The 15469-nt window shown below is 36.8% G+C and overlaps 4 protein-coding genes across 9 annotated transcripts in view; 1 reads left to right on the top strand and 3 right to left on the bottom strand.

Annotated features, from left to right (window-relative positions):
- Positions 1-3798, bottom strand: part of Gwl (serine/threonine-protein kinase greatwall) — a 182254-nt gene extending 178456 nt beyond the window's left edge. For 2 of the 5 annotated variants that reach the window (XR_011733424.1, XM_071787096.1), the window contains exons 1-2: positions 3318-3796; positions 797-2768 (exon numbers count right to left, since the gene is read on the bottom strand). Coding sequence is in view for 4 of the 5 variants with exons in the window: in XM_071787096.1 (XP_071643197.1) it covers positions 797-2768; positions 3318-3512 (2167 nt within the window). In the remaining variant the exon portion in view is untranslated. Of the gene's footprint in view, positions 1-246; positions 435-796; positions 2769-3317 lie in introns of those variants that run through there. The other 3 variants (XM_071787097.1, XM_071787100.1, XM_071787099.1) reach the window with 3 other exon arrangements.
- Positions 3799-4305: 507 nt separating this feature from the next.
- On the top strand, positions 4306-8626 carry LOC139817420 (serine/threonine-protein kinase VRK1). Of its 2 annotated transcripts, none has more exons than XM_071785493.1 (8): positions 4306-4830; positions 5708-5760; positions 5842-5896; positions 6048-6244; positions 6329-6542; positions 6666-7363; positions 7469-7573; positions 8462-8626. In XM_071785493.1, the coding sequence occupies exons 1-8, from the start codon at positions 4674-4676 to the stop codon at positions 8591-8593; spliced, it is 1611 nt and encodes a 536-aa protein (XP_071641594.1). In that variant the 5' UTR covers positions 4306-4673; the 3' UTR covers positions 8594-8626. The 2 variants fall into 2 exon arrangements, with proteins under 2 accessions (XP_071641594.1, XP_071641593.1); XM_071785492.1 differs by having other exon boundaries at positions 5842-5911.
- On the bottom strand, positions 8551-13452 carry Clbn (Nuclear export mediator factor NEMF homolog Clbn). Its single transcript, XM_071785491.1, has 10 exons — positions 13238-13452; positions 12807-12978; positions 12506-12708; positions 11348-12426; positions 11094-11274; positions 10670-10971; positions 10397-10577; positions 9999-10326; positions 9645-9910; positions 8551-9580 (listed from the first exon to the last, which is right to left on the bottom strand). The coding sequence occupies exons 1-10, from the start codon at positions 13291-13293 to the stop codon at positions 9382-9384; spliced, it is 2967 nt and encodes a 988-aa protein (XP_071641592.1). The 5' UTR covers positions 13294-13452; the 3' UTR covers positions 8551-9381.
- A 650-nt stretch (positions 13453-14102) lies between these two features.
- Rps16 (ribosomal protein S16) lies at positions 14103-15216 on the bottom strand. Its single transcript, XM_071785277.1, has 5 exons — positions 15103-15216; positions 14972-15016; positions 14757-14888; positions 14381-14495; positions 14103-14306 (listed from the first exon to the last, which is right to left on the bottom strand). The coding sequence occupies exons 1-5, from the start codon at positions 15109-15111 to the stop codon at positions 14161-14163; spliced, it is 447 nt and encodes a 148-aa protein (XP_071641378.1). The 5' UTR covers positions 15112-15216; the 3' UTR covers positions 14103-14160.
- Between the last annotated feature and the right edge of the window lie 253 nt (positions 15217-15469).

Below are 15469 nucleotides of genomic sequence, written 5' to 3'. Positions count from 1 at the left end.
AATGTGATAAAAACTGTCGAGCCCTAACGAAGAGCTTCATAGCGATATTAAAAATATTCACTTTCGTTGTTGAAAGTGATAACGCATCGCCTCTCTCTTGAGGAAATTTGATATCAGTCCTTTTTTTTTTTTAATTACGCGACATTCCATGTTAAGTTCCATGTCATCGCGCTCTGTGTGTATGTTCTCTCATCATTTAATAAAAGCATCGTCATTCATCTATTGTAGAAGTCAGCAAACTCGATGATTACAAGTAGTAACAAAATATTTTATATTTTATATTGCTATACATATACACAAGTATATAAAAAATAAAGTTATATATAGTAACGATTTTGATATTATAGGCTTCTGTTTCTGCCACGTCTGCATGCGATACGCCGAAGACTATGTATCGCAATTACTTATATTTAATTGCTGCATAGTATTCCGCGCTGGAAAAAAAAGAAAGAAAAAAAATTCTTCTGTTAGCCGCCAATACTATAAACGGTAAAGTTCAAGATTCAAGAAATAATACCGTGTAAGAATGATATTAAAAAAATATAATTTTAAAATACCTTTCTCTGCAATAGAAAACTATAAAGTTCCTTCTTAAATTACTCAAAATCTTATTAGACGATAATCTTGTTCATACTAAATGCAATGGCAATGCTTTCCGCATTCTAGCAGCTACATATTGATAAAACTGTTTAGATTTTGCTAACAAAATATTTTACAGCACTTGAAATTTTAATCCCTGTATTACACGGTATTATTTCTGAAACGACGACGATATTATAATACCGGGGCGACGTACCCTGAAAATAGCACGTATCATATTTGTCGTCCGGCTGCGGGATGAACGGGGGCACCGCTTTCGACGGTTCGTCCCAGGGGAAGTCGCGGAAGAGGACCATGGTACGCACCTCCTTCGCTGTGGGACGAGAAGCTTGATCCAAGGTGAGCAGCGCATCGATAGCATCGATCGTCGCCGACGACAAAGCCTCCTCGTCCTCGGGCCAGGGAACATCACGTGCGAGAATATTCGCGAACACTGCCTGCGGTGTTTCGTCGTTGAACGGCGGCAAGCCCGTACAGAACTCGTACAGACAGACGCCTAGTGCCCACCAGTCAACGGCCGGCCCGTGACCCTGTTTAAGCAACAATTCCGGGGCGAGGTAATCGGGCGTACCGAGTATGCGATCGTCTGATCTAGCGCCACCCTGGCCGCCCCTTCTGACGGACTTGGGCGTTCTATAGGGTGTGTAACAGTTGCCCGATGTCGCAGGTGTCTTGATAGGCGAAATACCCTGGGGCGAACGATGACCCTCGGACGTGTTGTCTAAATCCGTGTGCGGATCGTGAGCGGAATGCGAAGCGGACGGTGGTAGGCGAAATCTCGTCTTGATCAAAGTTCTCGTGTCATCCTCTTCCTGGCATTTCTGCTGCTTCTCATTGCGATCTCTTTGTCTAGCAGAGGATACTGGCGTGCTGAAGGCTACCCTACCCGCAGATCCGGTATTTTGCTCGGTGTCCTGATTCGGTGTCCTGCTACCATTGTTTTCCGCTGAACCAGCGATAATATCCGCTGCTTTTGTGGAGACAACGTTGATCGTCGGACTCGTATATGGATACATAAAGTCACGATTGTTTCTCTTGGGTGTTTTATCCACGTCCAGATCTATCGCGTCGATCTCACACGTTAAGCCCGTCGTTGCACTCGCGCCGCCCCGCTTCCTCTTCTTTGATCCTCGAAACACGAATGAATTCGTGCAAGTGCTCACAGGACTAGTATGTACGAGAGACCGATGCTCCGGGTGCTCGGCCTCGAGCGTAGATTCGTCCTTCTCTTCCTCCTCTTCCTCCTCTATAATCTGATCGGTACGATTATTTGTTTGTGTAGAGGATGCCTCGCATGTGTGGTAGCTGCTAGAGCTATCCACACCATTCTCGTACTTTGCCATTGTGTCGTCTTCTTCTATACTTTGTTCCTCGTTACTTGGCTCGAAGCGCAGATCCTCCGCCGATTGAAAGGGCGTGACGCCAGATATTCGAGAATAATCTCCGGACGCGACAGAAGATATGACCGAATTCGGTGACATATGTTCTGCCGATTTAAGATTGCAATTCCTTTGCAGCGCGGAAAGCAAGTTCATAGCTGGCGTGCTCCTGTCACTGAGATTCGATTCGTTGGTGGACTTTTGGCCGGAACCGAAGGACAGATGGGACGTCAGTGAGAGCAGTTGGCCAGGTGTCCTGGTGCACATGCTAGGCGTCATAGAATTCACTAAATCCGATATTTCAAGATCCCTGTGCAAGGACGATATCCTACTGAGTCCAAAGTCTGTAAGCTTGACGTGTCCTTCGCGTGAAAGTAGCATGTTGTCAGGTTTGAGATCCCTATGCACAATACCGTGCGAGTGAAGATACTCGAGCGCCAGGCAAACTTCCGCCGTGTAAAATGCCGCCATGGACTCCTCCATAAAACCGTAAACGCCGAGCAGACTCTTGAGATCGCCGCCCACCATGTACTCCATGACTAGATACACGCTGCTGATGGACTGCAGCGAATAAAAGAGTTGCACGCAATACGGACTACGAGTCAGGGCTAACGCATTGCGTTCAATTACCACTTGCGACGCCATATTCTTATTTATCATCTCGTTCTTCTTCATTACTTTGATTGCGTATACCTGCTCGGGATTGGTTTTCTTGTACCCTAAAAATACTTTACCAAACGCTCCTCTGCTTATCGGCTTTACTATCTTAAAATCCTGTATATCTGGCACCTAGCAAAGAAAATACTACTAAATATATTACTTAAAATATGCGTTTTCTTTTTATATCATAAAATTGGACAAATTATATTATAATGTAAAGTACACCATTCATATACATTATATCAGTGTAATACAATCAATTAATTTTATTATCATTCTTAATCAAGATTATAGAAATACATACTTTAATTATACAATTTAACATTTATTTCATTTCTTGAAAATATTGTTTTATCACCAATATTATTTCTTAAGATTTACATTTAAATAAAATCTATAATACAATATAATAATAATACAATATAATAAATTTAAAAAGAGTCAGCATGAAATTGCATTAAAGAAAACTAATGAAGAAAAATCATGAAAATTAATAAAATGTATACTTTTGTCCACTTTTAAAAATTACATATTTCGCTCATGTATACAATTACATTGAGAAATCAAGCATGAGCAACAGATTTTTCAACGCAGTCCTAAGTAAAATTCTATTCAAAACCTTCAAGAATTGCTTAGCTAAGAAACTCCCTGCCTTTTGGAGATAAAAGAAACGCTCACCTTTGTCGTGGGATTAACGATCTTGGAAATGGTATTGAAAATGGAATTGTTGATGCATCTCTCGGACGGTTGCGGCGTGCGCTCCCCATGACGTTCCGTGTCATTATCACTGTAGGTCGTATCAACGTTTGGCTCGTTAACGTGGTTGCTTTCCCCTAATTGTAATTTCGGCGAGTCGGGCGCGGTTTCTTCCATTTAAAGGAAAAGAAAAAAAAGACAAGAGAAACCCCGAAGGATGAAACGGAGATAACCTAAACTCGGCGGGCGCGCGCGCGCGCGCAAACTCGTCGCGTTTTTCGGACTAACCTACTCGCACCTACTCGCTCGTGTACATACATACCGCCTCATGGTGTAAGTTACACCACTATTTACACCATGGCTGGCGGAATCTGTAGAAGAAATAATGAACGCGTTCAGCAGGGCTGCGTTCGAGAACCACGCTCTTCGAGAAAATTTACACCTGCTATTCTTGGCAGAATAGCAGAAAGCAAGAAAGCAGAAGCCAATCAGAACTCGCGCTGGTAAGCAGAAGGGAGCGTCCCGTTTGACCACAGCGATTAACCACAGCCACTCACAGCCCCCTATGCCTGGAGTTTTCTCCTGAACCAACCAATCAGATATTTTTATTTTAAATCAATTGACGACATGGTCAATTGAGAATAGAGAATAGAGAATAGAGAATAGAGAATAGAGAATTGGGAATTGAGAATTGGGAATTGAGAATTGAGAATTGGGAATTGAGAATTGAAAATTGAGAATTGGGAATTGAGAATTGAGAATTGAGAATAGAGAATTGAGAATAGAGAATTGAGAACTGAGAATTGAGAATTGAGAACAGAGAATTGAGAATTGAGAAAGTTAGCAATAGAAAGTAGCAATTGAATGTGATTGGTTCTTACCTTTGGATCCAACCAATTACACTTAATTGTTACTTTGCGCTTAGCTAAGCAGAGGTTCGACAAAACGCAGCCATTGCGCCTCTCATCCTTCTCTCTGGTTTTGCGAACTGTGATAGTAGATAGTAGTGTGACCTGTGACCTCACAGTTCCCGCGCGCGTTGAAGTAAATTCCCCTCCCATCTCGTAATTATTGCGCGCGTAGCTACTTCAGCGCTCGTCGGTTGGCCGTCCGCCGAGTCGCGAGCGTTTGAATTCATTGGCGACTTCAGGCTCAGGCAGTTGCCTGTCGTCACATGTTCGTAACGGAAGCCTCGCATTTACTCGCATTGTTATTCATATTGGCGCGTAATCGTTTATTCGTTTCTCGCATACGTTATTCACGATCTGTCGATCGGTTCTGTTACGTGACGCGTCCAGTGAGCTGATCTTTGATTTCCTCGGACGATCCGACGACGTGATGGCAGCGAAAGCAGCAAAGAAAGCACCGAGGAAGAAAGGAGGTTATCAAATGCCCGAGCCGATACCGGCCGGAGAGATTCTCAGGGACATAGCGAAGGGTCAGTGGATCCTCGGCAAGTCGATCGGCGTCGGCGGTTTCGGGGAGGTTTACTCTGGTACGCGAAACGAATCCCGTTGTCCCTTGCTGTTATATTGCGTGACATATTGTGCCCCCGCGTTGTAAACACGAACGGCAAAATACCCAAAAACAGGTCTATTCTTTTTAGCTGAACTTCTTGCACCGTTTATTTTTCCTTTTTTCTCTAGGCCTGTTTGTTTCAGCTGAACTTCTTGCACGGTTCATTTTTTCTCCTTTTCTTTTTACATTGGGGAGAAAAGGAGAAAAGATGAACTCTGCAAGATCAGCTGAAAAGAATATAGACGTTTAGATAGTAGTTACGCAAAGAAGAATTATAAATATTGTTTCTTTTCTGCAAGTTTTATATGCACAGTTACCTGCAAAAGACACGTAAAGACTTCCTAATTATGTCTTACATAACTATATACAGCTATATTGCATTTCTTTTACAAGATATATCTCTTAAAAACATGTTCCTTAACACTGTGCGGACACTGTGTTTTTGGAACACTGACCCGGTCACCCTGGGACTTTAAAGGCCACATCGACCAAGCTCTGATTTCACATTTGCTCATTAAGCAGATTGACAAATGCGATTGGTCATTTCCAATGGACTAATCAACGATTAAGTTAATCAGAGTTTGGTCAAGGTGGCCCGAAGTCCAAAGGGTTTTTGAAAGTGTTTCTATGTTACAAAGAATCTATAAAAGTTCACGTACTATCATCTTTAAGGTTTCAAAAAGTGATTTCTATATTTACATAGGCCGGAACTGTTGCAATTTTTTTTCACTCCTGTGGAAATCATAAATGAAAAATTGTCTGTGACTGTGTCTTAAAAGGCCCACAGTGTCCGTGCAGTGTTAAATATTTTAGTTATTGTACTACGTAATTAATTGATTATTGATTAATTGCAGCTGCGCCATATTCTGAAAAAATTCCTAAAGATTATCCTAATGTTATAAAAATTGTAAGCATTATATCTCCTTATTCTTGCTACTTTTTTCCCAGTTTTCACCCTAACTTTGCTTTTCCTTAAAATTTGTTTTAGGAGCCACATGGAAATGGCCCGTTATTTGTAGAAATGCATTTTTATATGAGAAACTGTAAGTCAGATGAAAGTAAGTCTAAAAGTAAAATTTATTTTTAATATTCTATTACATAATTAACTCCTTTTAAAATTGCAGTCTACAACGGATAACATTATCCAATTGCATAACAAAATATTCCAGAGATAAACATATAGTGTCTTTTTAGTTGTTAGCTGGCAGAAAAAAAAGAAACTTGCTGCGCTCGGAATTCCTAGATATGTTGCTTCAGGAAGTCATGAATATAAAAATACAAAATATCGATTTTTAGTAATAGATCGATACGGAAAAGATTTATGGAAAATATTTGAAGAAAATAACAAACAGTTTCCAGAACACGTAGTATATAAACTGGCTTTGCAAATAGTAAGACAATTGTAAAAAAAATATTTGTAGTAAATAACTGCTTGAAGAAAAGATAATTTATGTGTTATTCTATTAAATTTCTAGATAGATATATTGGAATATATTCATCACAAGAACTATGTACATGCTGATATCAAAGGTGAAAATTTGCTACTGGATCTGCATTCCTATGATCAAGTCTATTTAGTTGACTTTGGTTTAGCTTCTCGTTGTACATCGAGCACTGAATTAAAAGTTGACCCAAAGAAGGCACATAATGGTACTTTACAATACACAAGCAGAGATGCTCATATGGGAGGTAAGAATTAGAAATTTCAATAAAATTTAGCAATTCTAATACTTAACGCAATTTATCAATTTCTTTTGAATATAAATTATAAAAATCATTATACTTTAAATATGTTTTTTTGCTTTTTTTTAGTACCAACACGTCGTGGAGATATTGAAATTTTGAGTTACAACATAATTATGTGGTTATGTGGTTCGCTGCCATGGGGAAAGTTACTTGAACCAGTTACCGTTCAAAAAGAGAAGGAAAAGGCTTTTAATAACATAGACAGTTTCTTGGCCAAGTGTTTTCATGGATCTGTTCCACAAGCTGTACATAAATTTATGACTTTATTAGCCAGTATAAAATTTAATGAAACACCGTCTTATGAAAAATTGAAAGAAATATTAATAGCTGGCATAAAGAAACTGAATCATAAACCAGATGGGAAATTAAAATTGAACAACATTAGCGTGGCAACTCAACAAGCTACCTCTAAATATACTCCACAGAAAATTAAAAAACCCGTAAATGGAATCAGAAAGAGTCCTCGTACGAAATGTTTAGATGTTCCAAGTGCAAACATTCCTATGGCAAACTCAAGAAAAAGTACTATAGGTGTGGTAATTGACAAAAAACGTTGTAATATAAAGGATATTGAGAAAGCATTAGATGATATGGAGTCTGATGGTGAATATGATATACAAATTCTTAAAAAAGCGAAAAAAGAATCTACTGAAAAAGCGAGTCAGATAACGAAGAATACAGCTTCATCACGTCGAAAAAAGATTTCAATCGATTCAATCAAAGATGACTCTGAAGATGATTCTGAAGATGATTCTAATATAGAGGTAATTTTAGTAATCTTGTAATCTATCTGAAAAAGGAGTGCGTCACTCTTAATTTAATTTTCAGACTTTTTTTTGTTATTAAAATACTTATTTTTACCATTCTAGCCGTCACCAAAACGTCCAAATAAAACACAACGGAAAAAGCCGGTTACAAATAAAACCAGACGAAAGATCATGTCTTCGAATGATTCAGAAACTTCTGAGCCTGAGGTAATAAAATTTATATATTTAATCCTCAAAAGCCACATTGGGATGTCAAGAACCCTAACGAAATTTTGGAACTACGTTTGGAACCATTATTTTTGTTTTTTAATGTGTATTTTTTGATAATAATTGTTTTACAACTTCTGAGATTACTATTATAATTCTCAGACAATTTACGATTGATTAAAAAAAAAAAGAAAAACATTACGTTGATTTTTCGAAACTTGGAGCGAAAAATGGCTGGGAAAAATTCCAGACTCTAGTGTGGCTTGCGAGGGTTAATTAATAGACTTGTATTTTTCTGCGATTTATATAAATAAAAATTCAATCAATATGTAAATAATATATAAATAAGTATTTAATATATTAGAGGTAATCTTTTTTCGCCAGTTAACAAAAGAGACGGTTTAATTCGATCCAACTCTATTTATTAATATAATACTCAGATACACAACGTCTCAACCACGATTTGTGATCCTTATCAAATGTAAACTAAGTCATAAATTTAAAAAGTGGCTATTCAAACTGGAGTTTGTTGGCTTTCGGATGGTCTTGACCGTTCTCTTTGTGCTCTGTGTACAGCGAGACGAATTGCGATGCCGCGCCGGGTTCTTTGAGACTATGTTACCGTTGCAAGAAGCCCTTTTTTACCTTCGATGACATATGCAACATGTAAATCCGTAATTTAAATTATTTTAGTTTTATTATCAGTTTTTCTAATTAAGATGTTTCGTAGAATAGCTACATTTTAAATTTATGACTTAGTTTACACTTGATAAGGACCACAAATCATGGTCGAAACGTTGTGTATTTGAGTATTATATTTATAAATAGCAGTTGGATCGAATTAAACCGTCTCCTTTGTTATTTAATATATATTCAATATATGTTTAGATTGTATCAAAAGGAACAAAATCAAGACCTGCTGCGACTGCTAGTAGGAGTAAGGTAACCAGTAGGATGCAATCCAATAAAAGAACACCTAAAAGTGAAACTCATTCAGATGAAGATATATTTGACATGTAGTTTCACGAAGAATAAAATAACAAAGTACAATTATATATGGTATTTTTACTGAAAATGAAATCATATAACTTGCATTTATACATTTATATTCTTTTGTACATGGTCTCTTACGCATTTAACATTAATAATCACCAATAACATTACATGTTGATCATGATAACGCTAATGACAATATTATCTCAGGTTTTTGTATATATGTGAATAGTTTTCAAAAATGAAAAGAATTTGAATTATAAAACTGTTATGATAGTTATAAAAACTGCTCTTATTTAATAAAATAAAATGTTGAATGCACGTTGCTGAATGTTATTTATTCTTATATATACTGAATATAATAAGGTCTTTAATTTCTTTTTTCTTGGTTACAATATAATCACAGAAATAAAAAATCGTTTGGGGAATTAATTCAGTTTATTATATTCGGCATGTAATATTTATCAGACGTCTTCCTATGTTTTCAAATAATAAAATTCCAAAATGAATTAATCGGAGGGTTATAAAGTTACACTGCCTTAAAAAGATTTTACGTATTTACATATTATACACATAATATCTACTATATCCAAACTTGAGTATTTGGATTGAATATTTGTGATAATTGTTATTAATAGTAAATAATAGACTTTACACTTTCTTGTTAAGAAAAATACATAATTAATATGTTTGCAATTAATATTCATTAAATATTGTCTGTTTGAAAAAAATTCGCACTTCCCTTAAAAGTAAATTTGTGTTGCAAATAATTAAAAATCATTTATTTAAATTTAAAATTAGCACTCTTCAAACATTTATTTTTTTAGCTTTTGAATCTGAGGGGCGCTTATTTTCACTTTTCCAGGTATATTCCTGGCTATTGTCTCATCCTTAATTGCCTTTAGTAGATCTTTTTCACGTGAAGAAATTTCTTTGTCTCTAAGAAATACGGCTATAGCTGTTTTGGCAGCTTTGCCTCTCTTACCAATGCCAGGTGTCAATTTCACCTTAAATCTGAAATAAATATTGAAATGTTATAAATAAAAAGTTATATTAAGCGTTTTATGCAATCACTTACTTGTAATTTTGTAAGGTATTATAAGGCGCCACCACAGGAACAGCAAACAGTAACTCGTCTTCTGAAAACGGCTTTCCTGTTAATTGATCGAGCATATCAACTTCAGGAACTGGACCTGCGTCTTCGTCGTCAACGTTATCTACCACATACATAGATTGCGGTGGAATATTTGGTTTTGGATTTGTCTTTTTCTTTCCTTGTTGCTTCGGACCTGATGGATCTTTAGCCCTATTTTTTCTTTTATCTTCTTTAGCTGCGCCTGCCGACTGAATAATTGGCAAAAATGTATATTCGATTAAATGAATAAAATTAGAGAGCAAGTACTAAGTAAAATTGAAAGAGAGAAAATAGAACCTGCAAGACGAGCATTGAAAGTCGTCTATCTTCCTCATCCTGATCTTTATATTTTTCTTTTATTTTCTTTAGTTTTCCCTTTTGTCCTCGTTTTAATGCAGGTTGCTCTCCTTTTTTGTTATCACTTTCATTCTTATCATTCTTTTCAATCTTTTCCGTTGATTCTATTGATTCTGTTCGATGTACTTTTTGTTTCGCCTTTGCATTTTTCTCCATAGTCGATGCATTTATTATAACAGGCTTGTCATCTCCTAAATAAACTACGTTTTCTTTCGTGTCCTTTTGAGATTGTATCAAGGGCTGATTATTGTCAACGTGTAATTTTACCCTGTTCAATGTAAAATATCATATGTAGCATTTGATTTTAATTTATAATCGAAAATTTTATATTAACTTACTTTGGGCCTGAAAGATCAATTTTAATTTGTGTATCAGGAAATTTATATTTCGTGTTTTCTTCATCTTGTTCACATGCATCTTTCTCAGCATTATCTGTTGTGTGGGATTCTGATTCCCCATCTTTTTCCTGGTCCTCTTCTTGAATTGGATTTAATGTATCTCTATTTTCTAGATTTTCATCTAACATTAAAAATTTTTACAAGTTTTTGAAAATGTATTAACAATTAAAGAATAATTTAATTAAATGTTAGATCATTTTCTACGTCATTTACCTTCGTCCGAATCACCTTCTAACTCTATTTCCTTGTCATCTTCAACTACTGAATCCGCTTTTTCGCTTTCCTCGTCTACTGTTTTCACTCTTCTCTCATCCTTATGTCGTTCTATGGAACTGTCCTCCAGGCGAAACATGATACCCAATCCCATAATTAATTGACTTTGCGTCAAATAATTCTTTTTTCCACGTATCATGAAGGATCCGGTAGTAAGATATTCTCCGGTAGGCGCACTCTTGGATACTTGATCATGATGCACCCACCATGCACTAGCTATTACTTTCGAATCCCATGCTATGCTATGAACATAATATTAATCATGTTTACATACATCTTTATAATAATACTTTGAAATAATACATGTATATGTAAATTTGATAGTTTTACCGTTGTAAAAATAAAAACCGTCATAACCATGTACCTGTATGCAACAGCCATTGTACCTGCCTCTGCTAACGATTTTGGCGGTACAGGATTGCCACTGGGATTTTTTATTACGACAGAACTAGCACCAGTTAAATCTGCGTGAACATATAAATCTCCCGCCTTTAGATATCTTTTCACTATCAACTCGTTCTGCTGTTGATCTCTCCCTCCAATCACTATATATTCATAATGTCAAAGTTAGTAAAATTTCGATGTAAATTCAACGTAATTATTAAAAGAAAAACGTACCTAAGTAATTTTCAGACGTAATAAACCAATAAAATTTTTCAAACCAATATGTCTTTCTTAATTTATTAATGGTATGTATGGTTTGCACTTCTTTCAATGTTTGCTTTGTCTTCTTTTCCGCCGACTTCAAAGCTTTTCCATGGGATTCTATCGTTTTTTGTTGCTTCTTTGCAGCTGTTTTCTTTTGACTGTAGTACTTTTTGGCATTACTGAATGCTGAATGAGCCAAATCTATATCAATCATCATAGGTTTGAGCTCAGATTCCTCGTCACTGTCTTCATAAGGATCGTGCAATAGCAGAGCAATATGATTTGTTTCTAATTTTAATTGTTTTATAGCAGAAGCGACCGGGTCACCACTGGCTTGAGCTTCTTTCAATAAAATTTGAATGTCCGGCCAAGACATCTGATTTGCCAAGGCACTTTGTATGGCTAATATAGCGTTATCCACTAAAGCCTGATTCCTTGAGATCAATTCTGCTTTTTGTTTATCTACCTCCTGTGTCTTTTCCAATGTAATCAGTCTCTGACTATGATCCTTTCTTACTCTTTCTAATTTTTGCAGAGCTTCTCTTTCCTGTTGCAAAGCCTTCAAATCTATCTTTTGTCCTTCCATCGTAGAGAAATATTCATCCACTGCGACGTCAAAAGAATCAAACTCCTTGTATGGTTGCTTATTATATTGCTCAAACAAGAAAGGATGAAATTCAATGTTAGTGAATATAAAATCTTCCTTGCCATCTGGAGTCAGTTTCGATTCTTTTTTCTGTATAACATAGCCTTTTGAGATATTGTTCTTTGCATGATCCATCATGTTATTTGCCTCCTCGAGCGCTAGGATTAATTTCGGCATATCTTCAGTGATATTAAAATCTTTGCCAATTTTGCAACCAAGATTAAATCCGGCTTTAAGCAAAACATGATCGATCACAGCTGCGCCAAATTCTAATAGTGGATTTAACACTTTTTTAAGACTATCTCCCACCTTAGCTTTCTCAATATGCTCATGTATTACATCTATAGGTGGCATAGTCGTGGAATGAGCTTTATCTAAGGGATATTTCTCTTTCACTGCAATTCTAAATATTATATGATTTTATCAGTACTTTATATGATGACACATGTGTTTTACGTTATAGACACATTTTGTACATTTACCTAATCTTATCTCCTTCTGTATGAGGCCTTAGCACATATAAAATTACCATTTCATAATCAGTGAGGATTATATTACCACGATCGTACACTTCTAAAATTACGTGGTAGGCAGCTTCACCACTTCCAAATTGTAACTTTATTATCCGATCCGTACCAACTTGCATAAGACTCTCTAATCTTTTATTTTTAAGATGTTTGCGCATCTGCAAGAACACAAGATACATATACATATTCATCGTTATTAGCAGAGCTATTATATATAATAATTTTTTAATTAATTTAATTATTATTTAGCACATACCTTCATGGAGAAACCTGAAGGAGCCACATTCTTCGGCCACTCAAAACCTGTCGTGTGGATTCTGTTACCAGATTCGAGCAAAAGAACACATTTTTCCTCGCTCCGCTGAAGACGTATGAGATACGTACGGTGATCTATATCGTATATTTGATTGACACGCATGCCAATAAGCCTGAAAGTTTTTACAAGGTTAAAAATAATTTGGAAAACTTGTGTTAACCTGTTAATATCATGATATCATATAATTCATATCCACGGTTATTTAGCAATAAGAACTAATTGCGATTGATTTAAGTATCTATTGAAATAAAATAAAATTGATTATATGTATTTTTTAAGGTAAATTACATATTTTGAGAAGTGGAAATTTTGGTCATAACCTGAACACGTTATTAAAATCAAGTCACATTCTTCTAATCTTTCTCTCTTACCTTTGTAGTTCAGTAACTGAACATACGAGATCGTAAGTGTTAAATCGCGTCTTCATTTTTAGATAGGTTGTGCTTTCTCTTTGAAAAATTTATCGAAAAACACAGTGACAATTTAACACACTTGACAGTTTATCCTACGTTGCTGGCTTGCACAATATGACGCTACTCGGGACCACTTGTGTAGAATGAGCGAAAAGTCACGTCATATGCGCAAATAAAATATAGATAAACATTTATCGAAAATTTGTTACGAAGTTAATCTTATCTATAAATCATATTCTTATCCGTTAATTTTGTTGAGACTTATCTTTCTTCTTTCTCTCTCTCTCTCTCTGAGCTGGGTATATATAAACTCTCTCTTTCTCTCTCTCTCTTATAATTTTCTAAGTATGGAAAGTAAACACAATTAAAAAAGAGAAATAATTGTCTTCAGTTTTAAAAATAGAAAAATACAAAATAGAAGAAGTAGAATTTATGTCTGTTATAAAGATTACTGTGTTGATTTGAAAATTTCAGAGAAAAGTTATTTAGAAGTTACAATAATCCTATATATAAAAAAAAAATATATATATACACCTCAGAGGTAAAGAATCGTACCTACATTAGAAATTGAGAAAAAACAGGGTTTAAAGTTTATTTCTATGAAAATTTCCAACTTTTTCTAAACATTATATCTTACAATTAGTAATAAGAGGCACAAGACCCTTTACCATTATACAATGCAAACTCCTGGTATGTTGGGAAAAGTAAATTAACTCTATTTTGACAAAAATTAAAGGTACCATTCTTCACCTCTCAAGTTTAAGGTACAGATATATATCTACTATCAGTAATGTAGGAAATAAGCAAAGAAAGATAAGATACATATATTTAAATGTTTTTTTTTTTATTCAATAATATGAATAAGATGTAAACTGCAGATATTAACGATAAGATTTCTGGTATCGCGCTCTGGCACCTGGACCACCGAACTTCTTTGGCTCGCACCTCCTTGGGTCGGCAACAAGGAGAGTACGATCGTATTGGATAAGGATGTCCTTTACCTCCTTCTTGCTGGCTTCATCAACATCTGAAAAACCAACATTTATTGTTAATAATTTAATAAATTGTACAACTGCATACTCGTCGTCAATTTATGCTTACACTTTTGATAGTAGGCAACGAGAGCTTTGGAAATAGCCTGTCGAATGGCATAGATCTGGGCAACATGACCACCGCCGTTTACCCTCACTCTGATATCGACTCCGGAGAACTTCTCCTGGAACACAAACGGAAGCATCGCCGTTTTCAAAAGTTGTATCTTGCTCACGCCCATGGCAACTCGAAGACGAGATCGCTTTCAGAATCTACTGCTAATCATGAACCATCATGTTCGGAATAAGTAGAACATCACGGACCGAGCTACGAGTAGTCGCGACAAATTCGTGTGACAATTTGCACCGCGTTGCTCCCAACGTTTTCTCCACGATCAGGCTTCAAGGGTCACCAAAAGGTGGGCGGCGTTCCCTGTGTCACTCACCTTGCCGAGCAGCAGGATGGGCTCCTGCAATTTGTACTGCAACACGCGGGGTTCCACCAGCTCCAGCGGCCGGCCGTTGACGCGGAGATTTCCACGGCCACGCTTGCAGTAGGCGACCGCGGTCGCGCTTTTCTGCAACAAGAGGATTCGCATTAGACACACCGCGCGTTAAGCCACGCGTGGACACCTAACCTCTCAACCGCGCTCCAGCTCACCTTGCGTCCGAAGACCTGCACGGAGTGGATCGGTTCCTTTTGTTTCTGAAAGAGGAAGGCGGTTCGATCAGTACTCACTCCCGTTCGTGTCGACGTAATTTCGAGGACGGATCGCGAGACGCGAAACTCACCTTCTGCATCTTGGCGACCGGACGGCACGTCGTAGAGAGGAACAGAAAGGAAGTTGTCCGCGGCGCTCGCGACACGGGCCTTCCGCGAAACGGAAGTGACGGAACAACGCGGCATCTAGCAAACGAAGCCAGACGCCATCGCCGTAGCGCAGCCAATAGGATTCGAGGCAAGGAGACGACTGCTTTATTTGAAAAGAATTTTTAATTAAACTCAGTATTAAAGGATAAAGTTTATCCTCCCTGTTGTGATTGAAGACCAAAATAATACAGCATTATTTCTCCTTTTCAAAGTTTTTGTGAGTAGAATAAAATTGCTGATACATACCTTCCTAAAACAATTTCTTTCGGACAATTGAACGAAAAAGAA

Source organism: Temnothorax longispinosus, chromosome 8 (genome assembly GCF_030848805.1).
Source record: "Temnothorax longispinosus isolate EJ_2023e chromosome 8, Tlon_JGU_v1, whole genome shotgun sequence".
Lineage (NCBI taxonomy): Eukaryota > Metazoa > Arthropoda > Insecta > Hymenoptera > Formicidae > Temnothorax > Temnothorax longispinosus.
The sequence above is the reverse complement of the archived record's forward strand: the minus strand, read 5'-3'. Positions and strand labels throughout refer to the sequence as shown.

Excerpts from the sequence above, each read along its gene's own strand:
- Rps16 (XM_071785277.1), bottom strand. Across the intron at positions 14,496-14,756 it reads CCATCCTGCTGCTCGGCAAG|GAGAAGTTCTCCGGAGTCGA; the intron begins GTGAGTGACACA and ends TTTGTGTTCCAG. Across the intron at positions 14,307-14,380 it reads CGTTGCCTACTATCAAAAGT|ATGTTGATGAAGCCAGCAAG; the intron begins GTAAGCATAAAT and ends TTGGTTTTTCAG.
- LOC139817420 (XM_071785492.1), top strand. The coding sequence starts at position 4,674 with ATGGCAGCGAAAGCAGCAAAGAAAGCACCGAGGAAGAAAGGAGGTTAT. Across the intron at positions 5,761-5,841 it reads ATCCTAATGTTATAAAAATT|GAGCCACATGGAAATGGCCC; the intron begins GTAAGCATTATA and ends AATTTGTTTTAG. Across the intron at positions 6,245-6,328 it reads ATAAACTGGCTTTGCAAATA|ATAGATATATTGGAATATAT; the intron begins GTAAGACAATTG and ends TTAAATTTCTAG.
- Clbn (XM_071785491.1), bottom strand. The coding sequence starts at position 13,293 with ATGAAGACGCGATTTAACACTTACGATCTCGTATGTTCAGTTACTGAA. Across the intron at positions 10,327-10,396 it reads ATTGATCTTTCAGGCCCAAA|GGTAAAATTACACGTTGACA; the intron begins GTAAGTTAATAT and ends TACATTGAACAG. Across the intron at positions 9,581-9,644 it reads AATACCTTACAAAATTACAA|ATTTAAGGTGAAATTGACAC; the intron begins GTAAGTGATTGC and ends TATTTATTTCAG.